Source organism: Lissotriton helveticus, chromosome 6, assembly GCF_964261635.1.
Source record: "Lissotriton helveticus chromosome 6, aLisHel1.1, whole genome shotgun sequence".
Taxonomy (NCBI): Eukaryota; Metazoa; Chordata; class Amphibia; order Caudata; family Salamandridae; genus Lissotriton; species Lissotriton helveticus.
In genome coordinates this window covers 933,066,359-933,082,503 of record NC_136067.1, presented here as the reverse complement: position 1 = coordinate 933,082,503, position 16,145 = coordinate 933,066,359, and the positions used below count along the sequence as shown (strand labels likewise).

At 44.7% G+C, this 16,145-nt stretch overlaps 1 protein-coding gene across 1 annotated transcript in view; it reads left to right on the top strand.

The window, feature by feature from the left end:
- The window catches only part of ADSS2 (adenylosuccinate synthase 2), a 379,820-nt gene that overhangs the window by 271,271 nt on the left and 92,404 nt on the right, over positions 1 to 16,145 (top strand). Inside the window, exon 8 of the mRNA XM_078648576.1 lies at positions 11,033 to 11,159. Coding sequence (XP_078504702.1) covers positions 11,033 to 11,159 — 127 coding nt within the window. The remainder of the gene's footprint in view (positions 1 to 11,032; positions 11,160 to 16,145) is intronic.

Below are 16,145 nucleotides of genomic sequence, written 5' to 3'. Positions count from 1 at the left end.
ATTTTCTCCAACTCACGATTTTTCCACCCCACAGTTCCATCAACCACACCACCTACTTCCATCCTTCTTGATGTCACCAAAAGAGGATTCACTTGCGCACTAGGCACCCTTCTTTTAAACAAAGTAAAAGGCGTGATACCTGTAGAGGAATGAGGTGTGAACCAAATACTTTTTTCTTGACGGCCTCTTCCCAGTTGCAACTGGACACTAGGGCTAGTTGCATAGCTTCTTTGAGAACCCTTACAAACCTCTCAACCACCCCATTGCATTCTGGGTGATACAAAGATGCACGCTTGTGTGTGATCCCTCTTTCATTTAAGAATTCCTCCACCATGCCACAGGTAAATTGTACCCCATTGTCCGTCAAAATGGAACTAGGTAAACCCTCATTTGCAAAGAGATTGTCAAGAAAACTGATCACAGATGATGAATCCACCGAATTGACAATTTTTATAACCGGCCACCTACAGAACATGTCAACACAAACAAAAACGTATCAATCTAAAGATCTGACCATAACTGGACCTAGGATATCTAGGGCAATATCCACCCAAGGACCAGTGGATTGTTTCCTTGCAATCATTGGTTGAGTTCTGCACTTAAGAACGTTGTCACTGTTACCACATTGAGAACAAGAACGCACTAACCTTTCAATCTGTGTCTCCATTGCTGGCCACCAATAGGCTTCTCTAAGCCTTTCCTTTGTTTTTGCGATACCCATGTGACTTGCATGTGCAATCTCTGTCAACTTATGACGCAAACTCAATGGGACAACAAGTCTACTTCCTCTGAAAAAAAGTCCATTGGAAAAGGATAACTCTTCTTTGACGCACCAGAATCCTTTAACCTCATCATCACACTTACGTTTCTCACATCACCCATCACCAACGAAAGATATAACTTGCTGTAAAACTGAATCTTCACTCAAACCTGCGTTCCATACTTCTTCAGTGACTACACAAACTTTAAAATCCTCTCCAGAGTCTTTACCAGCAAAAGAGTCATCATCACTACCATCAGAAACCGCAGCGCCACCGAGTCTAGACAAACAATCCACAAGGATGTTGTTAGCTCCTGGCAAATAAGAAACAAGAAATTCAAAATCTTGTAGCGCAACCACCCATTTTCCTTTTTCTGTGTGAGACACAATCAATTCCTTTCTTCTCAAATACTTCCTTTAAAGGTTTGTGACCCGAAATCACAGTAAAACGCTTGCCCCACAAAAATGTCTTAAGTTTACGAACTGCCCGATAAATAGCCAAAGCCTCCTTTTCAACTACCGAGTAGTTGCTCTCGGAACCTCTAAGCGGCCTTGAGATGAATACAGTGGTGTCTACCTTTTCACCAGGTTGTAAGAGTACAGCACCCAGTCCTTTGCAACTAGCATTCATCATAATAAAAGACTCTTTAGAGGGGTCAAAGCTAGAAAGAGTGGGTGCTTTGTTCAAACATTCTTTGATTTAAGTCAAACAAGTCACTACAAAATTTATCCAAAATGAATTCACATTTTTTTTAAACAAAGCCCTGATATTTTCCATTTTATGGGCAAAACTAGGAACACATTTGTTATAAAATTCTGCCATTCCCAAAAACTTAATGAGTTTATCTTTATTCACAAAAAAAACGTGCTGATATTGATCTGCAAATTTTTTATTGTAATGGTAGCAATGCTGTGCAGATCAGCATGTAAATAGAAGATATCATAAAAGTATAATCTGTTATGCGTGCTGATGCTGATCTGCAGACAAGTGGGTTTTATAGGGCTAAGCTGTGCAGATAAGCGTGGATAAGAAGAAATTAACCAAAGCAGTACCTTGTAATCAACTGATCCAACAAAGAAAATCACAATAAAGTTTTCCCCACCGGGATCGGGAAGTGCAAACTGACCCAAGATGGCGGAAGTGTCTGATGATGTAATGACATTAACGTGAAAGATCCGAGCGCCTGGAACGTAGGATGATACCTACGTGACGTCGGGGAGAGATGACACGGTCAGGCACGATCAGGCGGCTGTGGTTGCTAAGCAACTGCAACAGAAGTGTTAATAGGCCTCACCGGGAGGATACGAAGTTCCGGGGTGGAGCACTAAGGAGTCGAGACAGCAGGCACGGTGGGCACAGGAAACACAGGGAACTCAGCGAAACCTCGGGATGAAGTGCCAAGGAGACAGGACAGCAGGCACAGCGGAACCCGTTGAAATCCGGGACACAGAGTCGGCACGATAACAGCGACTCTTGAGTGACACAGCAGAGGGAAAGAGCAAAGCAGAAAACCTCCCTGAGACATCAAAGTCTGCCAACAGTCGATAATGTGTGTCAAGGTGAAGTGGAGTCGGCAGGAACTGCACAGGAGCTCCACTAAACAACACAGGAAGAGACTGGAACCAAGGTGAGTAAATGCTCAGGCTCTGCGATGAGGTAGCTCTGTAAAGTGAAATCCTCGTTTTGTAGAAATATGCAGAAAAGTTGAGTTGAGGTCTCTGTTGATGTAGTAGGGTAGGTTACCAATCGTCACCAAAATGAGGTGATGGGTACATGGAAGTAAAACAGGAAGCAGTAGTCTTGCTTGAGGATGTTTATTGTATCATCTAGTAAAGAGACCTCATCCTTCAGCACACAAGTTCAACCGACTAACAGTTCAAGTAGTAACATGCTACGGTAAAGATATTCCAATAGAGAACACTGTGGGAATGCATGTCCATGGCAACAGGGGAGAATGACATAGGCAAGGTAAGAACACTACACAACCCTGCCGCATAATTTGACCCTCTCCTGCCACACAATTCCAGTGTCACTGCCCATAGTTAAGTAAATACATTACAGACATTCCTGAGAACGGTACCATGGCATAGAACCTTTGAGCAATGCTTTGAGATAAACCACATATAAGTCAAATGCCTCCATATTCTATATTATTCTCAAATCTGCAATGCCCCAAAATCCTAAGCAAAGTTCTGGAAATAAACAGCCACATATTATAAACATCATTGCTGCATAGAATTTAAGAATACCACTGAATTGCTGCTATTCAACATGAGGACATTGCTGTATATCCACTGGTGGAAAATCTGTTTTCATCAACCTCTTTAGCCTGTCACGCATATCAAATCATTACTCTGCAAACCACATCATGTGTGCTCAGCCTCTACCTTGTTTAACAAAGAGCACTACTTTCACACCAAACTTTAGTGTTTTGTAAACTGTGCACCATATAACTTTCAGCATGCACAATTACACTTGCCTCCAAGGATTCCCCTATTTTCGTGCTGTGGTTCCATTTGTGTACACACAGCAACTCCATAGTGTGTATGACTATGGTGTTGTAATCAAAGATGTCATTTTGTCGAGGAGGAGCTTCGCGCGCATCCGAGATGGCCGCGTGAGCACAGGGCTCCCGAGGACCCTCGCTGCCTTCCGCATTTATCCTTGACAATATCCTGATTTGATGGAAGATCATTGAAGACACAACCGGGCTGATGTACTAGCAGGTTTTTGGGTCGGAATCGGACGCAGGGTCCCCGAGTTTTGCCGTCTTGAAACTTGCGGCCTTCTCCATAGAACATCCTGGACCTTGAGTTGTAGCAGTGCCCAGGTCGTAATTTAACAACAACGGCTTGAGGGGATCAGATCACAGCCTCACTTCACTTTCGGTTTCGTTTCTCCGGCGTGCTGCCCCATATCTGAGGTGTGTCTGTTGATCGGACGAGCTCCGACGCCAGCTCATTGAGCTTCGAGCTGGGGACTGTTTGGCTATGGGCTCCGTTGGCTCAACTTTGCCTCCTGTGTTCTTGTGTTTGAATTTTAAGGAACCATTTGGACCAGATCCCAAGCCTCCCTCCGGGGCACCCGACTCGCCATGACGGGCAAGCCTGAGGGTGAGAAACGGAAAGTCAAGACCACTATCCGTGGAGGTTCAACCCAGACGAATGTCATGGATCGCTATACACTCTCTAAAGGATCCCCTGGTGGCGCACCTAAGACTCGGGAGGAGGCTGTCGACGATCCTACTGTATTGGCAGACTTAACGCTACAGGACGTGATGGGCGCCATTGCTGGTATTCAGTCTTCTATTGGCCAACAGTATGAAGCCTTGGCTCTAAAGTTGGACACGGTGGCTATTGATGTTAACCTCATTCGAGCTGATCTGGCCAAGAAGAATGAAAAGGTGAAGTCATTGGACCTGAAGACATCCAGCCTTACCACGGATGTGTCTGACTTGCAAACAGAAGTGCGCAACCTTCGATCTGCTAATGACTTTTTTGCTCGTCGCTTGGAGGATTTTGAAGGCCGTGCACGGCGCAATAACGTGCGTATTATTGGGGTCCCGGAAGATTCTAGTTCCCTTGCCACTGATCTTCGAGTGGAGGACCTCATTCTTAATCATCTTGCACCCAAGGGCCTGAGCAAATTCTTTGCCATCGAACGTGCGCACAGAGTGCCAGGGGAACAGGCGAAGCCCGGTTTTCCCCCCCGTCCGATCATTGCACGGATCTTCAACTTTAGAGATGGCGACGCCATTTTGCAGGCGGCAAGGACAAGCGGCCCTACGCAGTTCGAGAACGCTGCTGTGAACTTTTATCCGGACCTTTCTCAATCGGTCCATAAACAACGTATGGGATTTCAAGGTGTGAATCGGCGACTAAGAGACATGGAACTAAAATATGCTATGTTATTCCCGGCCCGACTGCGTGTTGAATATGACAATTGAACATTCTTCTTTGTCAGGCCTGAGGAAGCGAGTGATTGGTTGGACACTTTGCTGACTCGCCGTGCTGGCCAGGAACATGCTGGTGGTGCTGAAGGGGGACTGATGGACCAAGAATGATTATGGTGCCTGTGTCCGGAACACTACTCAACGTGACCAGCTGAGGCTCACTGACTTTTTTGATCATTCCATTCGTATCTTGGGAGGTTGCGGGGATGGCGGGACCCTTTCCTCCTCTGGGGTTTTCTTTGTGTAGATTAGTTCTTTGTTCGTAATTGTTAGGGCGACAGGCACACTGCAAATTGGGGTGGCTTTTGAGTCGGTGCAGGGGTGCAGGGTGGGGGGGAGTTGTGTTTGGAACCTTGGGGCGGGGGAAGGATATGTTCTGGGATTGTTCGTTTTTTCTTTTTCTTTTTCAAGGCAAGGTACTTTCATTATTTTTGACATTGGTGTGATGCTCATTTTGCGATGGGAGTTCATTGTGGATCTGGATGGGGTAGAGGGTTGAGGGTATTATGCTGGAATGTGAATGGGTTGGGGGATCGCATAAAGAGAGGGGTGGTTATGCAGCTGTTGCGGCGCCTTTCGCCTGATGTCGTTCTGCTACAAGAGACACACTTGGTAGGAAACACTAGTCACGCTCTTAATAGACGGGGTTATCGTCTTGCTGCCCATTCTGGATTCACATCTAGTTCTAGAGGAGTGGGTATTCTGCTCAGGGTTTCCCTCCCCCTCGAGGTTGATGATGTGATCCTTGATGCCAGGGGTCGATATGTTGCACTTGTCGGGCGGTGGGAGGGAAAACCAGTTTCGCTGGTGTCGGTTTATGTCCCCCCGGGCTTACAATCCAGGACATTTACGGACCTGGTGCGGATGGTTCTGGGCCTCCCGGAGGGTGTTTTGATACTGGGTGGTGATTTTAACTCCGTCATATCTGGCAGGATGGACCGCTATCCCCCCCGGGATCTTCCTGCTGCGCAATCCTGCTTGGGTGACTTCCTGGAAACATTGGGACTCGTAGACTGTTGGAGACTAATGCATCCAGAGCAAACACAGTTTACTTTCCATTCGGGAGCTCATGGTAGTCTCTCAAGGTTGGATTATATCCTGATACCAGCGGCACTGTCCCCTTCGGTTGGAGAGATTAGACACTTGGCCCGGGGTATATCGGACCATTCCCCTATTTGGTTTCATTTTAAACTTAGCATCGGGGCCGAAGGCAGGGTGGCTCCGATTAACCCCTGGTATCTCCTCAACCCTAAGACTCGCACTGAATTGATTAAATCATTTGATATGTATTTTACTGAGAATGCTGGTTCGGTATCCTCGCCTGTCTCGTTGTGGGAAGCTTTTAAGACTGTGATCAGGGGACAGGCATTGTCTTTGGTGGGGTGTGCCAAGAAATGTAAGAATGAGGCAATTGTTCAGTTCGAGACTGAAATCACAGACCTGGAGACTGCATTGGAGCGGGAGGTGTCTCGAGAAGCATTACATGTCCTCCGCCTTAAACAATTAGAATATAAAACTTTGGTTACTGATGCGGCAAAGACGATGAGTAGGGAACAGCAGGGACGGCTCTATGATGTGGGTGATAAAGCAGGAAAATTGATTGCCTGGCTGGACAGAAGGGAGAGAGCGAATCGAGTGGTTCCGGTGATTGAGACATGCGGTGGTGTGAGTGTAACTGATCCTGTTGAAATTGTTGAATGCTTTGCTGATTATTTTCGTGAGGTCTATACCTCGGTGTCCGACAGGCCCGAGGAGGATTCGCACTTGTTGCTTCGGGATGTAGCACTTCCATGTTTGTCGGAATCGGATCGTGACTGTTTGGATGCCACGCCCTCGGTGGAAGAGGTGGCTCTCGCGCTACGCTCCCTTCGTTCCGGCAAGGCTCTGGGTCCCAATGGCCTTCCTGTGGAACTGTATAAGTTACGCCCTGATACTTTAGCTCCCTATCTCCGTGATATGTTTTTGGCTGCGCGAGATAGTGGCTCCCTCCCTAGAGATCAGCGTCTTGCAACCATTGTGGCGATCCATAAGGAGGGTAAACCACGAGATCGCTGCTCGTCATATAGACCCATTTCGATCTTAAATGCGGAGCCCAAGATCCTCGCCAAACTGCTTGCTAATCGTCTGATTACGGTTGTTAGCGACCTGATTCATCCGGATCAATCGGGTTTTATCCCGCACCGTAACACGGCATTAAATTTGCGACGTCTGCATGGTGTTCTCGCAAGGGCCCTGACGCTGCGTGAACCGGCCATCTTGGCGTCCTTGGACGCCACGATGGCCTTTGATACAATCGAGTGGTCTTATCTCTGGGCGGTACTCGCCAAGTTTGGATTCGGCGCGGGTTTTATTGGTTGGGTCAAACTCCTGTATGAAACACCACTGGCCCAGGTGGTGGTTAATGGCGGATAAGGACTGTTCAGTGGTGCCTGTTCTTTCTTTCTTCTTTCTTGTTTCCCACATTTCTTTTTTCTTTGTTAGTGGGATCTGAATCTTGTTAAATTTCCAAATGGCATCCCCTCTAGAGCTGAAAACAGTTGTCTGGTGCAACTTGTCACTCTGAAAACAGTTATTTTGGTGCGATTAACTTCTGCCCATGGGGTTGGAGAACTTCAGGGCCTTCTCAGTGTGCCCTCCTTTTATAATGTTCTATCTAAATTGGTCCTTCATACCTGCCCATCATTCCTACAGAAGGTGCTTTCTTACTTTCATTGAGGCCAGTCTATTAGGCTTCCATCTTTCTTTCCTATTCCTCCTCCAAACAAGGAGTAAGTGAGAGTGGCTAGGCTGGACCCCAGGCATGTTACTTCTACTACATCAACCCCATCTGATGGAACAACATGTATGATCCGCTTTTGATGGGCTTCTCACAAACCAGGAAGAGAAAGGCAATGACCAAATGCACCTTTTTGCATCTTCTCTACCATGATCTGTTTTCCTCTAGCAATAAAGGATCCTGTGAAGGTCATTAGTGTCCTCTCCACTAGGGCTATGGCACTTTCCACAGCCCTCACCAGAGGCATCCCCATGCCTGATATCTACCAGGCTGCCGCGTAGTCATCCTTGAACTCTTTTGCTAGAGATTACTGCCTCACACCCAGAGCACTCAGTCGGGCCATGGCTGTGTTGCTTGACTTCCTTGGTTACAAGACTTTGTTGGTTAATAAGCAGTACTAAATCTCACCTCCCATGGAGGGATTGGTTTGGGTCTCGTTCATTAAGTGAACAATCTGCGACACTATGTATTCATTAGAATAAAAAGTTACTTACCTTTGACACCGATATTTGTCGGGTACATACTATCTGCAGATTCCTCACTGCCCTTCCTCCTCCCCAGATCAGTTAGTGCCATGCATTAATGCCAAGATTCGCTGCAATGAGCACAGATTCGCTGCAATGAGCAAGCAGATTTTTTTCACAGTAAAATAGCTACAATATGCTCATCGTTCTCATATGTTCCCACTATCCCAGCAGGTTCACTGCAGATAGATTCACTCTCCTCGGCTTCCCTGGAGACTTTTCCAACATTGGAACCTACCACCCTTGAAACCATCATGCTCCAGGTGAAGTCTGGATCTCCTATTGATCCAGCCCCAGCTCAGTCCCTGAGGACAGTCATTCCCTCCATCCTGCCTACCATCTCGAATCTGATCAACACCTCCTTATCTTCAGGCACTGTTCCACCAGGTTGGAAGCAGGCAATAGTGAGAGCCCTTCTAAAAAAAGCTAATCTAGACCAGAGGAATCCAGGAAATTATCGTCCGATCTCGTTACTACCCTGGATAAGTAAAATCGCGGAGAAACATGTAAATAACACCCTTACAGAATTCCTAGAAATTAACAATCTACTGGACATGTCACAGACTGGGTTCCGCCCCATGCATGGGACAGAAACCGCACTCTTGGCAGTGACAGAAAGAGCTAGAATGATTACTGACCAGGGCGGCACTGCACCATTATTTTATTGGACCTCAGTGCCGCCTTTGATATGGTAAATCACGACATCCTTTTACAGAGGATCTCTGATCTAGGAATTAGTTTTAAGGCAAAAGCATGGATTCAATCCTTCCTGTCAGACCGCTCTTTTCGAGTCTGTGAGGGTAATGTCACATCACCCAGTAAACCTCTCAGTTGTGGGGTTCCTCAGGGCTCCTCCCTGAGCCCCACGCTGTTTAATATTTACATGCGCCCCCTTGCTGAGATGATCCGCCCTTTCGGTGTCCAAATTATATCATACGCTGATGACACCCATCTGGTGGTAACATTGAATCACCCTCTAACCCAGCCAAGTGATCTAAAGGGCTGTATGGAAGCCGTTTGTGCCTGGATGACTCAGTCATATTTAAAGTTAAATGGAGACAAGACGGAGTTAATGATACTAGGTAACTCCCCGTTAAAATCCATCGACTCCATCTGGCCACCTTCATTGGGCTCAGCCCCAGAACCTAAGGATACCATTAAAAGCCTGGGAATTTGGATGGACAAAACACTCACATTCAATTGCCAGGCAGTAATATTGTCAGCTACCTGCCTAGGTATTCTTAGGCTTATCCGCAAAATCCTTCCACTTCTCCCTCTAAAGGCAAAACAGATCATGATTCAGGGCCTTATTCTCTCTCGGCTAGATTTTGGGAACGCCCTTTACCTTGGAGCACCTCAAACAACCCTCAAAAAACTCAAAACTGTGCCGCTCGCACTCTCCTGGGCATCCCTCGCCGCCAACCCGTGAAAACTGAACTTAAAGACCTTCACTGGTTACCCATTAGGGAAAGAATCGAGTTCAAAAGCTTGTGTATTACTCACCGTGCATTTTGGAAGAAAGGAGCCGTTTTAAATCACGCCCTGGTTAATCCATATATTCCCACCAGACAGCTTAGGTCGTCACATGCCTTCCGAGTGAGCAACCCCAGGTTTCAAAGAGCGAGATGTGGAGGGCGAACCTTCTCTGTGAATTCAGCCAGACTTTGGAATTCCCTTCCCCTCTCGCTCCGCTCAGAGCCCAATCTTCTTCCCTTTCGGAAAAAACTGAAAACTCTCCTGTTCAGTAGATAAACATAGTCCCCTCCTCATACACACTTGTTAATTACTAGCGATAGGACGCCTGCGGGTAACTATCGCGCTTTATAAAAAACTATTTCAATTCAATTCAATGCATAATAAAAACCCACGGTATGCAAGCATGTTATGTGCTTTATTGGTTGCTGATCCGGTCTTGCATTCCCTCCACACATCTTGATGGGCTCAGAAAAAGTACCAGCAACTGACACACGTTGGTACCTAATCTACTCTGATGCTGTCACATCATACGAGTGGGGTTATCTAAAGCCCCTGGTTGCTACTTGGTGACGCCAAGAGCTATTACTAGGTAAATGTTTTCCCGACCATTCTGGCACTTTGATAGTTATTCGTAAGTGGAGGAATCTACATAAAGATTATTTGCCAGAAATATTGTTATTGAAGGTAAGTAACTTTTCCATTCACACAATCTTCCAAAGTATAAATGAACCCAGAAGGAAGGGATCCTCCATAATTTATATTTCAGAAGAGATAAAGATGTTATTTTGATAATACAAATAAAACTAGTTTGCTGCATCTGGGAAATATGTTCCCAAGACATCCATGGTCTGCCAGATGATGAAGTATATCTCCCAGTTCTACTTTGTCCTGTCAGTATCTCTCACTAATATGTACAGGCCTAGCCTTCAATGAACGGACAGATGTAAAAGCTATTCAGTTCCCATCACTATCATCCATAGTACAGCACAAAAGCACCATATAAGACATAATATTGGACCAAACAATCCTTCAGAATGTGTTAGACTGATCCGTGCTGCCAGTGACTTTTAACCCTGTCCCATAAGGTTCCTTCTCAGTAATGTTCTCACACATTTTGTGCTTAGGCGGTAAATGTACAGGTAATGATAAATTACTCACTTCTTGTGGTAAAATTTGTATTTCATCATAAGCCCACCCATTCACGACCGCCCACTCTCTCATCGCGCAGGTCCAGCAATGATGAAGGTGCATCCACTTGGTTGATGTAAATTCTGGAAAATGAAGGGAGAGTCATGCATTGGTGCAGGGCCAGGGTAGCATGGGAGGACTCCTCATTCATCTTTAGTCTGACTATTTCTACCTTTGGCACAGTAGTACCCTCATACTACATGCTTGAAGGAGGTGCTCACCAAATCTTAGAGGGGTCTTTAAAATCCTATGAGAGGTGAGTAACTTATTCTTAATAATGCTGATTGATGTTGTATTCTTAAGTTCCAGTCAGTCTGCTGGTACAGTTTCTTTCATAAGACTTTGTTTCACTCAGGGCTATATAGAAAGGGTCAAGCCAATGGTGAGAGATGGTGTTTATTTCATGCACGAGGCTCTGCATGGTCCACCGAAGAAAATATTGGTAGAAGGTGCAAATGCAGCATTGCTGGATATTGATTTTGGTAGGTTAATGTCTATATTGTGTTCATTTTATTGCTGAATTGCTACACAGTCTTGTGTCCAATATGTGTTTTTTAAGAGTGGTACTGTGTTTGTTCAGTAGCAAAAACTGAAATAAGGGACGGGCTTGATTTTTGTTTTGCCACCTTACCTACTTGCTTACTTTCTTTGTCATATTCAGGTATTGTGAGGTATTTATGAAACCAAACAAATATATTTAAAATAATTAATGTGGTTGTACATACCAATTCACATATTTATTTACCTACTTTGATAAGAAACAACTCTTAGAATCCCAATCGACAGCTAATCTGCAATCTATGTAGCTCCGAGGTCTGAATGTGGCATCAAAGAAGTTACCTGTCCTGATCTCCCTTTTCCAACTATCAGGTTTACTTACTCTTACTTATAGCCATGTAAGAGTATACCTAGAAAAAGTGTTCTTGCATTTCACGCTCATATATGCATCTATAAGGGTCTAACTTGAATTAATCTGCTAGATCAATGGTTTAATTTTGTTAATCTTTGATAGAGAAGCAATGAACTTATCAATTATCTTTTAATACATTTATTTAGAGTTTACGGAAAGCACCAAAAACATATTTGCTGTCTCAGAGAGTTAGGGGGGGGGACATGGGCGGCGAAAGGGTATTGGCATCTTTCGTGTGTAGCTGAAAGTAGTTCTCTTAGTATGCTATGGGAGAGCACATCTTCATGCCACATGCATTTGTCTTTTTACCATCCCTTTCATAAAGTCCTGCTGCAGTAGATACAGGATTTCTATTATTTTTCTAGATATAGGATGATCTTGGGCTCTGCATCAGCTTATCAATCCCTCAATCAAAATGTCTTATCCGGTTTGTGATTTTAAAAGACATATGCAAATAAAATATCAAACATCTGCCATTCAATGACGCACCATTTTATGACACTGAAGTGCTGCCATGTCCTTTAGCTCCATCATTGATGCTGGTTCATGGTTGCCTATGAGAGATTGAAGAGCTTTTCTAAATCTGTAAAATGTAAAACTAATGTCAAAAAGCCAATGCATCCTTTCTAATTCTGGTGTGTTTTCATTATTGTTAGTTGTACCTCTGGACTGCTCTCGGAAAGCATGAAAACTAAATTCCCAAACATTAGGTGGTGATGGTCTACAGGGGTGCGCACGCTCTTCAAAGGGAGTTTGTTTTAAAATGGCCGCCTCTTTTAAAAAGCCTGTCTAGCAATCATCCACTGAATCAGCACCAAAGATCTGTCTCATCCTCTAAGTGCATTGAAGGAATGAAAGCATCGTCCAGTGTTAACATGGTGTCCTCTGCGATATCAAGTGCCAAAAAAGTCAGATTCTCTGAAATATTTAAAACTGGCTCTTTCAAATCCCTCCAGTGGTTATACTGTGTTTTCACATTAAAATCTAATTGTACATTATTATATTAGTACTTGTGTCAGCCTGGGTTGCTTTGACATCCACTCCTGTTCTGAGGCTTGAGTTATACTGTGGAACAATGAGTTTATCCTTATAAAACCCTCATACTCCAAATATGAGTCCAGAGTATCCCATTTCTTGCAGTTGAGGGTGTAAAGTGTTAACATCCCGCTTTCGAGGCAGGTACCACTGAATGATTATCTGTGTGGCCATGATCCAAGTACCTCCGTTATACCCTGATATTTCAGTTCCCGTTGGGGCAGTAGGAGAACTACCAGGGATTTACATGGTGCCTACAGAAATGAGGAATTAGCAGGGGTATTGGAAATTTCTCACCCAATTCACCCAGTAATTCCTTGATTTCCCACAGTTTGACCCGGATAGTTTACCTGCTACGAGCAGGCCAAGTGCCCAGGTGTCCCACACTGCATCCACAGTAAACCAGTGGGTCATGTTATTCCAGTGAGGTTGGCAACTTGTGTACCGCCCAAATGTAAGCTCTTGGGCACTTGTAATGAGTCCCTTACCTGAATCACAGCCCTTGCTGCATATTTAGGATAGTCTTTAACTGTTTTATTTGTGAAGACCCTATTCACCCATGCCTTTTCCAGGACTCCCATAATGGGACAAAAGGTTTGCAGCAGGGTCACTGTGCTCCTCATCATTGTATCCGTCATCGGAGGTCTCTGCTAGGCAGTCATTAGTTAATGTAGGGAAAACAAAACAAGTGATGATTTTACCACACGAAGGTGAGAGAAATAACTTCACCATTGACAGCGCTAGTCTGGAAGAAGAGAAACATATTGGCATAAAGGGTGGGTGCAACAGCCCGCTTTGCAGCAGAAAAGGGGGTGGGGCACTTGTGTCAATTCAAATCTTTCATGGTTGTCAACAGTCGAAAGAGGGTTTTTAAAGAGACTGCAGAAACTTCCACCTAGTACACCTACACTTCCCTTTTACCTACATCTGGAGATTACTGATTTAACATCCTGTGCAAATCTTAAGCCCTTATTGCACTGGACAAGAGTTTTGGGTGTACCAGAACTTAGCCATTTCAAGGATGCTCTTGGCGATGTTCTGACTCATATCAACTGCAGCTTTTCAGATGGTTATGGAGTGATATGCTGAGGCAGATTGGTCGCTCTCATTACCTCCCAATAGGATATCATCTGACACCACTTTTAAAGCTAAGAGAGCGTACAAGATCAGAAGAGAATCCACTTCTTAAATGCCAACATGACACTTAGAGCAAGACTTTTCTGTTGCCTAAATGCACTTTGAAAGTCAAGCCTTTTCTAGATCGCATACTGCACAAATCCAAAACCTAATCCTTGCATCCACTTTTCTAGATGATGTTACCTTAGTTTTGGCTAAAACATTGCTCTTTAAATTTAGGATGGGCGTCTTGGAACTGAACCTTCTTAACTTTGTGTTGTAAGTGATCTCTCCAGAAAGACTGCTGACCAAGCTTTGTTAATTTAAGATGTGATAATTTTTCTGTCAACCATGCCCCTAGGCATAAAAGGCTGCTGCCTCTTTTAGGAGCTACATGCATTCAAAATTTGACACCAGCCTTGGACCTTCTGAAGGATCTTGCACTAACCAAAACGATGCCGGCTGTATATTTGCTTATCAGTTGCCAGACCGGCAGTTTGTGATTTTTGGATAATCTTTAATTCTACATATTTTCATGTTTTATCAGTAAAATCCCAAATAAACTAAACCAATAGATTGAAAAAACAATGGTTTAGAGTCTGATCTGTAGTTAACGCTCCAGAGACAATTCATGTTGACTAAAGTTTTGAATCGTTAGACAGATTTTAGGGTTCAAGGATATTCAAAGAATCTCATTTAAGAACACTAAGTATTTGGAGCCGCTCCCTATTTAGTCCAGTTCTGAAGATGACACTTAATGAAAAATTTCGTACATGGAAAGTTTCTGTTCTATTAAGGAAGCGGAGGCGAGGATTAGGCTTCCAACTTTCTCCATTTAATAACTCCAGCAGCTTTACAAAAGATCACATTACATTTCCCATGATGCAGAGGGAATATGAAAGTCAAAAGAATCCAACGGAGGTAGCCAATCCTTAGCAGGGGTAACACACAACTTCCCTTGAGGCAGCTCTATCCTCCTCTTTCTTCCTGCGACCACATCAGGCCAGTCCTCGATTATTCTTGCTTGCCAGTATCCGCACCTAAGACAAACAAGACTAGATGTAACTCTGAGGAATGAGTAACCGCACAATCATCCTCAAACAATAGTGTCAACTTTAATGCAAGTCATGACAAATACTATCAGGATCATCATCGACCAAAAGCGAACGCAAAAGGTTTACTCACCCTAAGTACGTAGGTGTTCGGGGAGGCTTCTACTGAAAGGGTGGGCTAATCCTCGCCTCTGCGTCCTTAATAGAATTGGAACTTTCCTGTACGATAGCTAGGAAATGTTTCATTCTATGGCAGGACCGGAGGATTCAGATTAGGCTAGTTTAAAGCTTATCCACCACCAAAGATCCCAGTGATACCACTGGTTTAAGGTAAAACCTCTTGAAGGTGGAGTCCGAAAACCAATCTGCGGCATTTAGGATATCCTCCAGTGGCGCCCCCAATGAAAAAGCCTTTGATGCCATTGCACCCCGAACAGAATGAGCTCCTTACCGGGAAGTATCAATACGTGCCTCCTGCATTGCCGAGCGAACCCATCTTGCAATCGTAGGGGACGAGGCCGCTCCGTGTGGCTTGGTGAGGGCTATAAACAATTGTCTGACGCCCTGTGGGCGAATAGCGACTGTTGCCACTTCATAGTTCTTGAGCGCTCTGACCACACATAACATAGGGACAGCAGGAAAAGCAGGGTAAGACACAGACTTTGAATTGCATTTGGTTCTTCTAGAGATATTAAAAGTAACTCCTTCTGGGGTGAAAATTCATCCCGTAAGGTCCAGGGCCCGCACATCAGAAACTCTGTGACAGGATATTCAACACAAAAGTACTGCTAGCTTTGCTGACAACTGTTTCCTAGACCAGTACTTATTTGATGGCCATGAACGGAATGAGTTTAAAACCTTGTTAACATCCCAAAGAAATGAATAACGAGGCTCTGAGTTAACGAATAACCTGATACCCCTCTGTGCATTGCACACCAGAGGGTGCTCACCAATCAGGCGGGTATCAACTGGAAGATGACCTGCTGAGATTGCTGAACGGAATGTATTGTTCGACCTATAGGCCAATAGTCTGCCCCCTAGGTTTTGACAAAGAGGCTAAGAAATTAAGGACTTAGACAACATCTGTTACCATCGGATGCACTTGTTGTCGAAGACACCAAATCCCCCAGCATGACCACGCGGAACGGTATCTCTTGTTGGTGCTCTCTGCCCAAGAGAGTAATGCGGCAGCGTCTGCCGAAATGCCTGGCACTTTCCAACGTTGCCTGTAACTCGCCATGCCATCAACTGGAGACCGCCCGTGACAAGGAGGTGATGGGGATTCCCCTTAGGATCTTTGATGATGCCTTGACCGGGGGTAGATGGATTGGAAAATACAAGGAAAGTCCCATCAG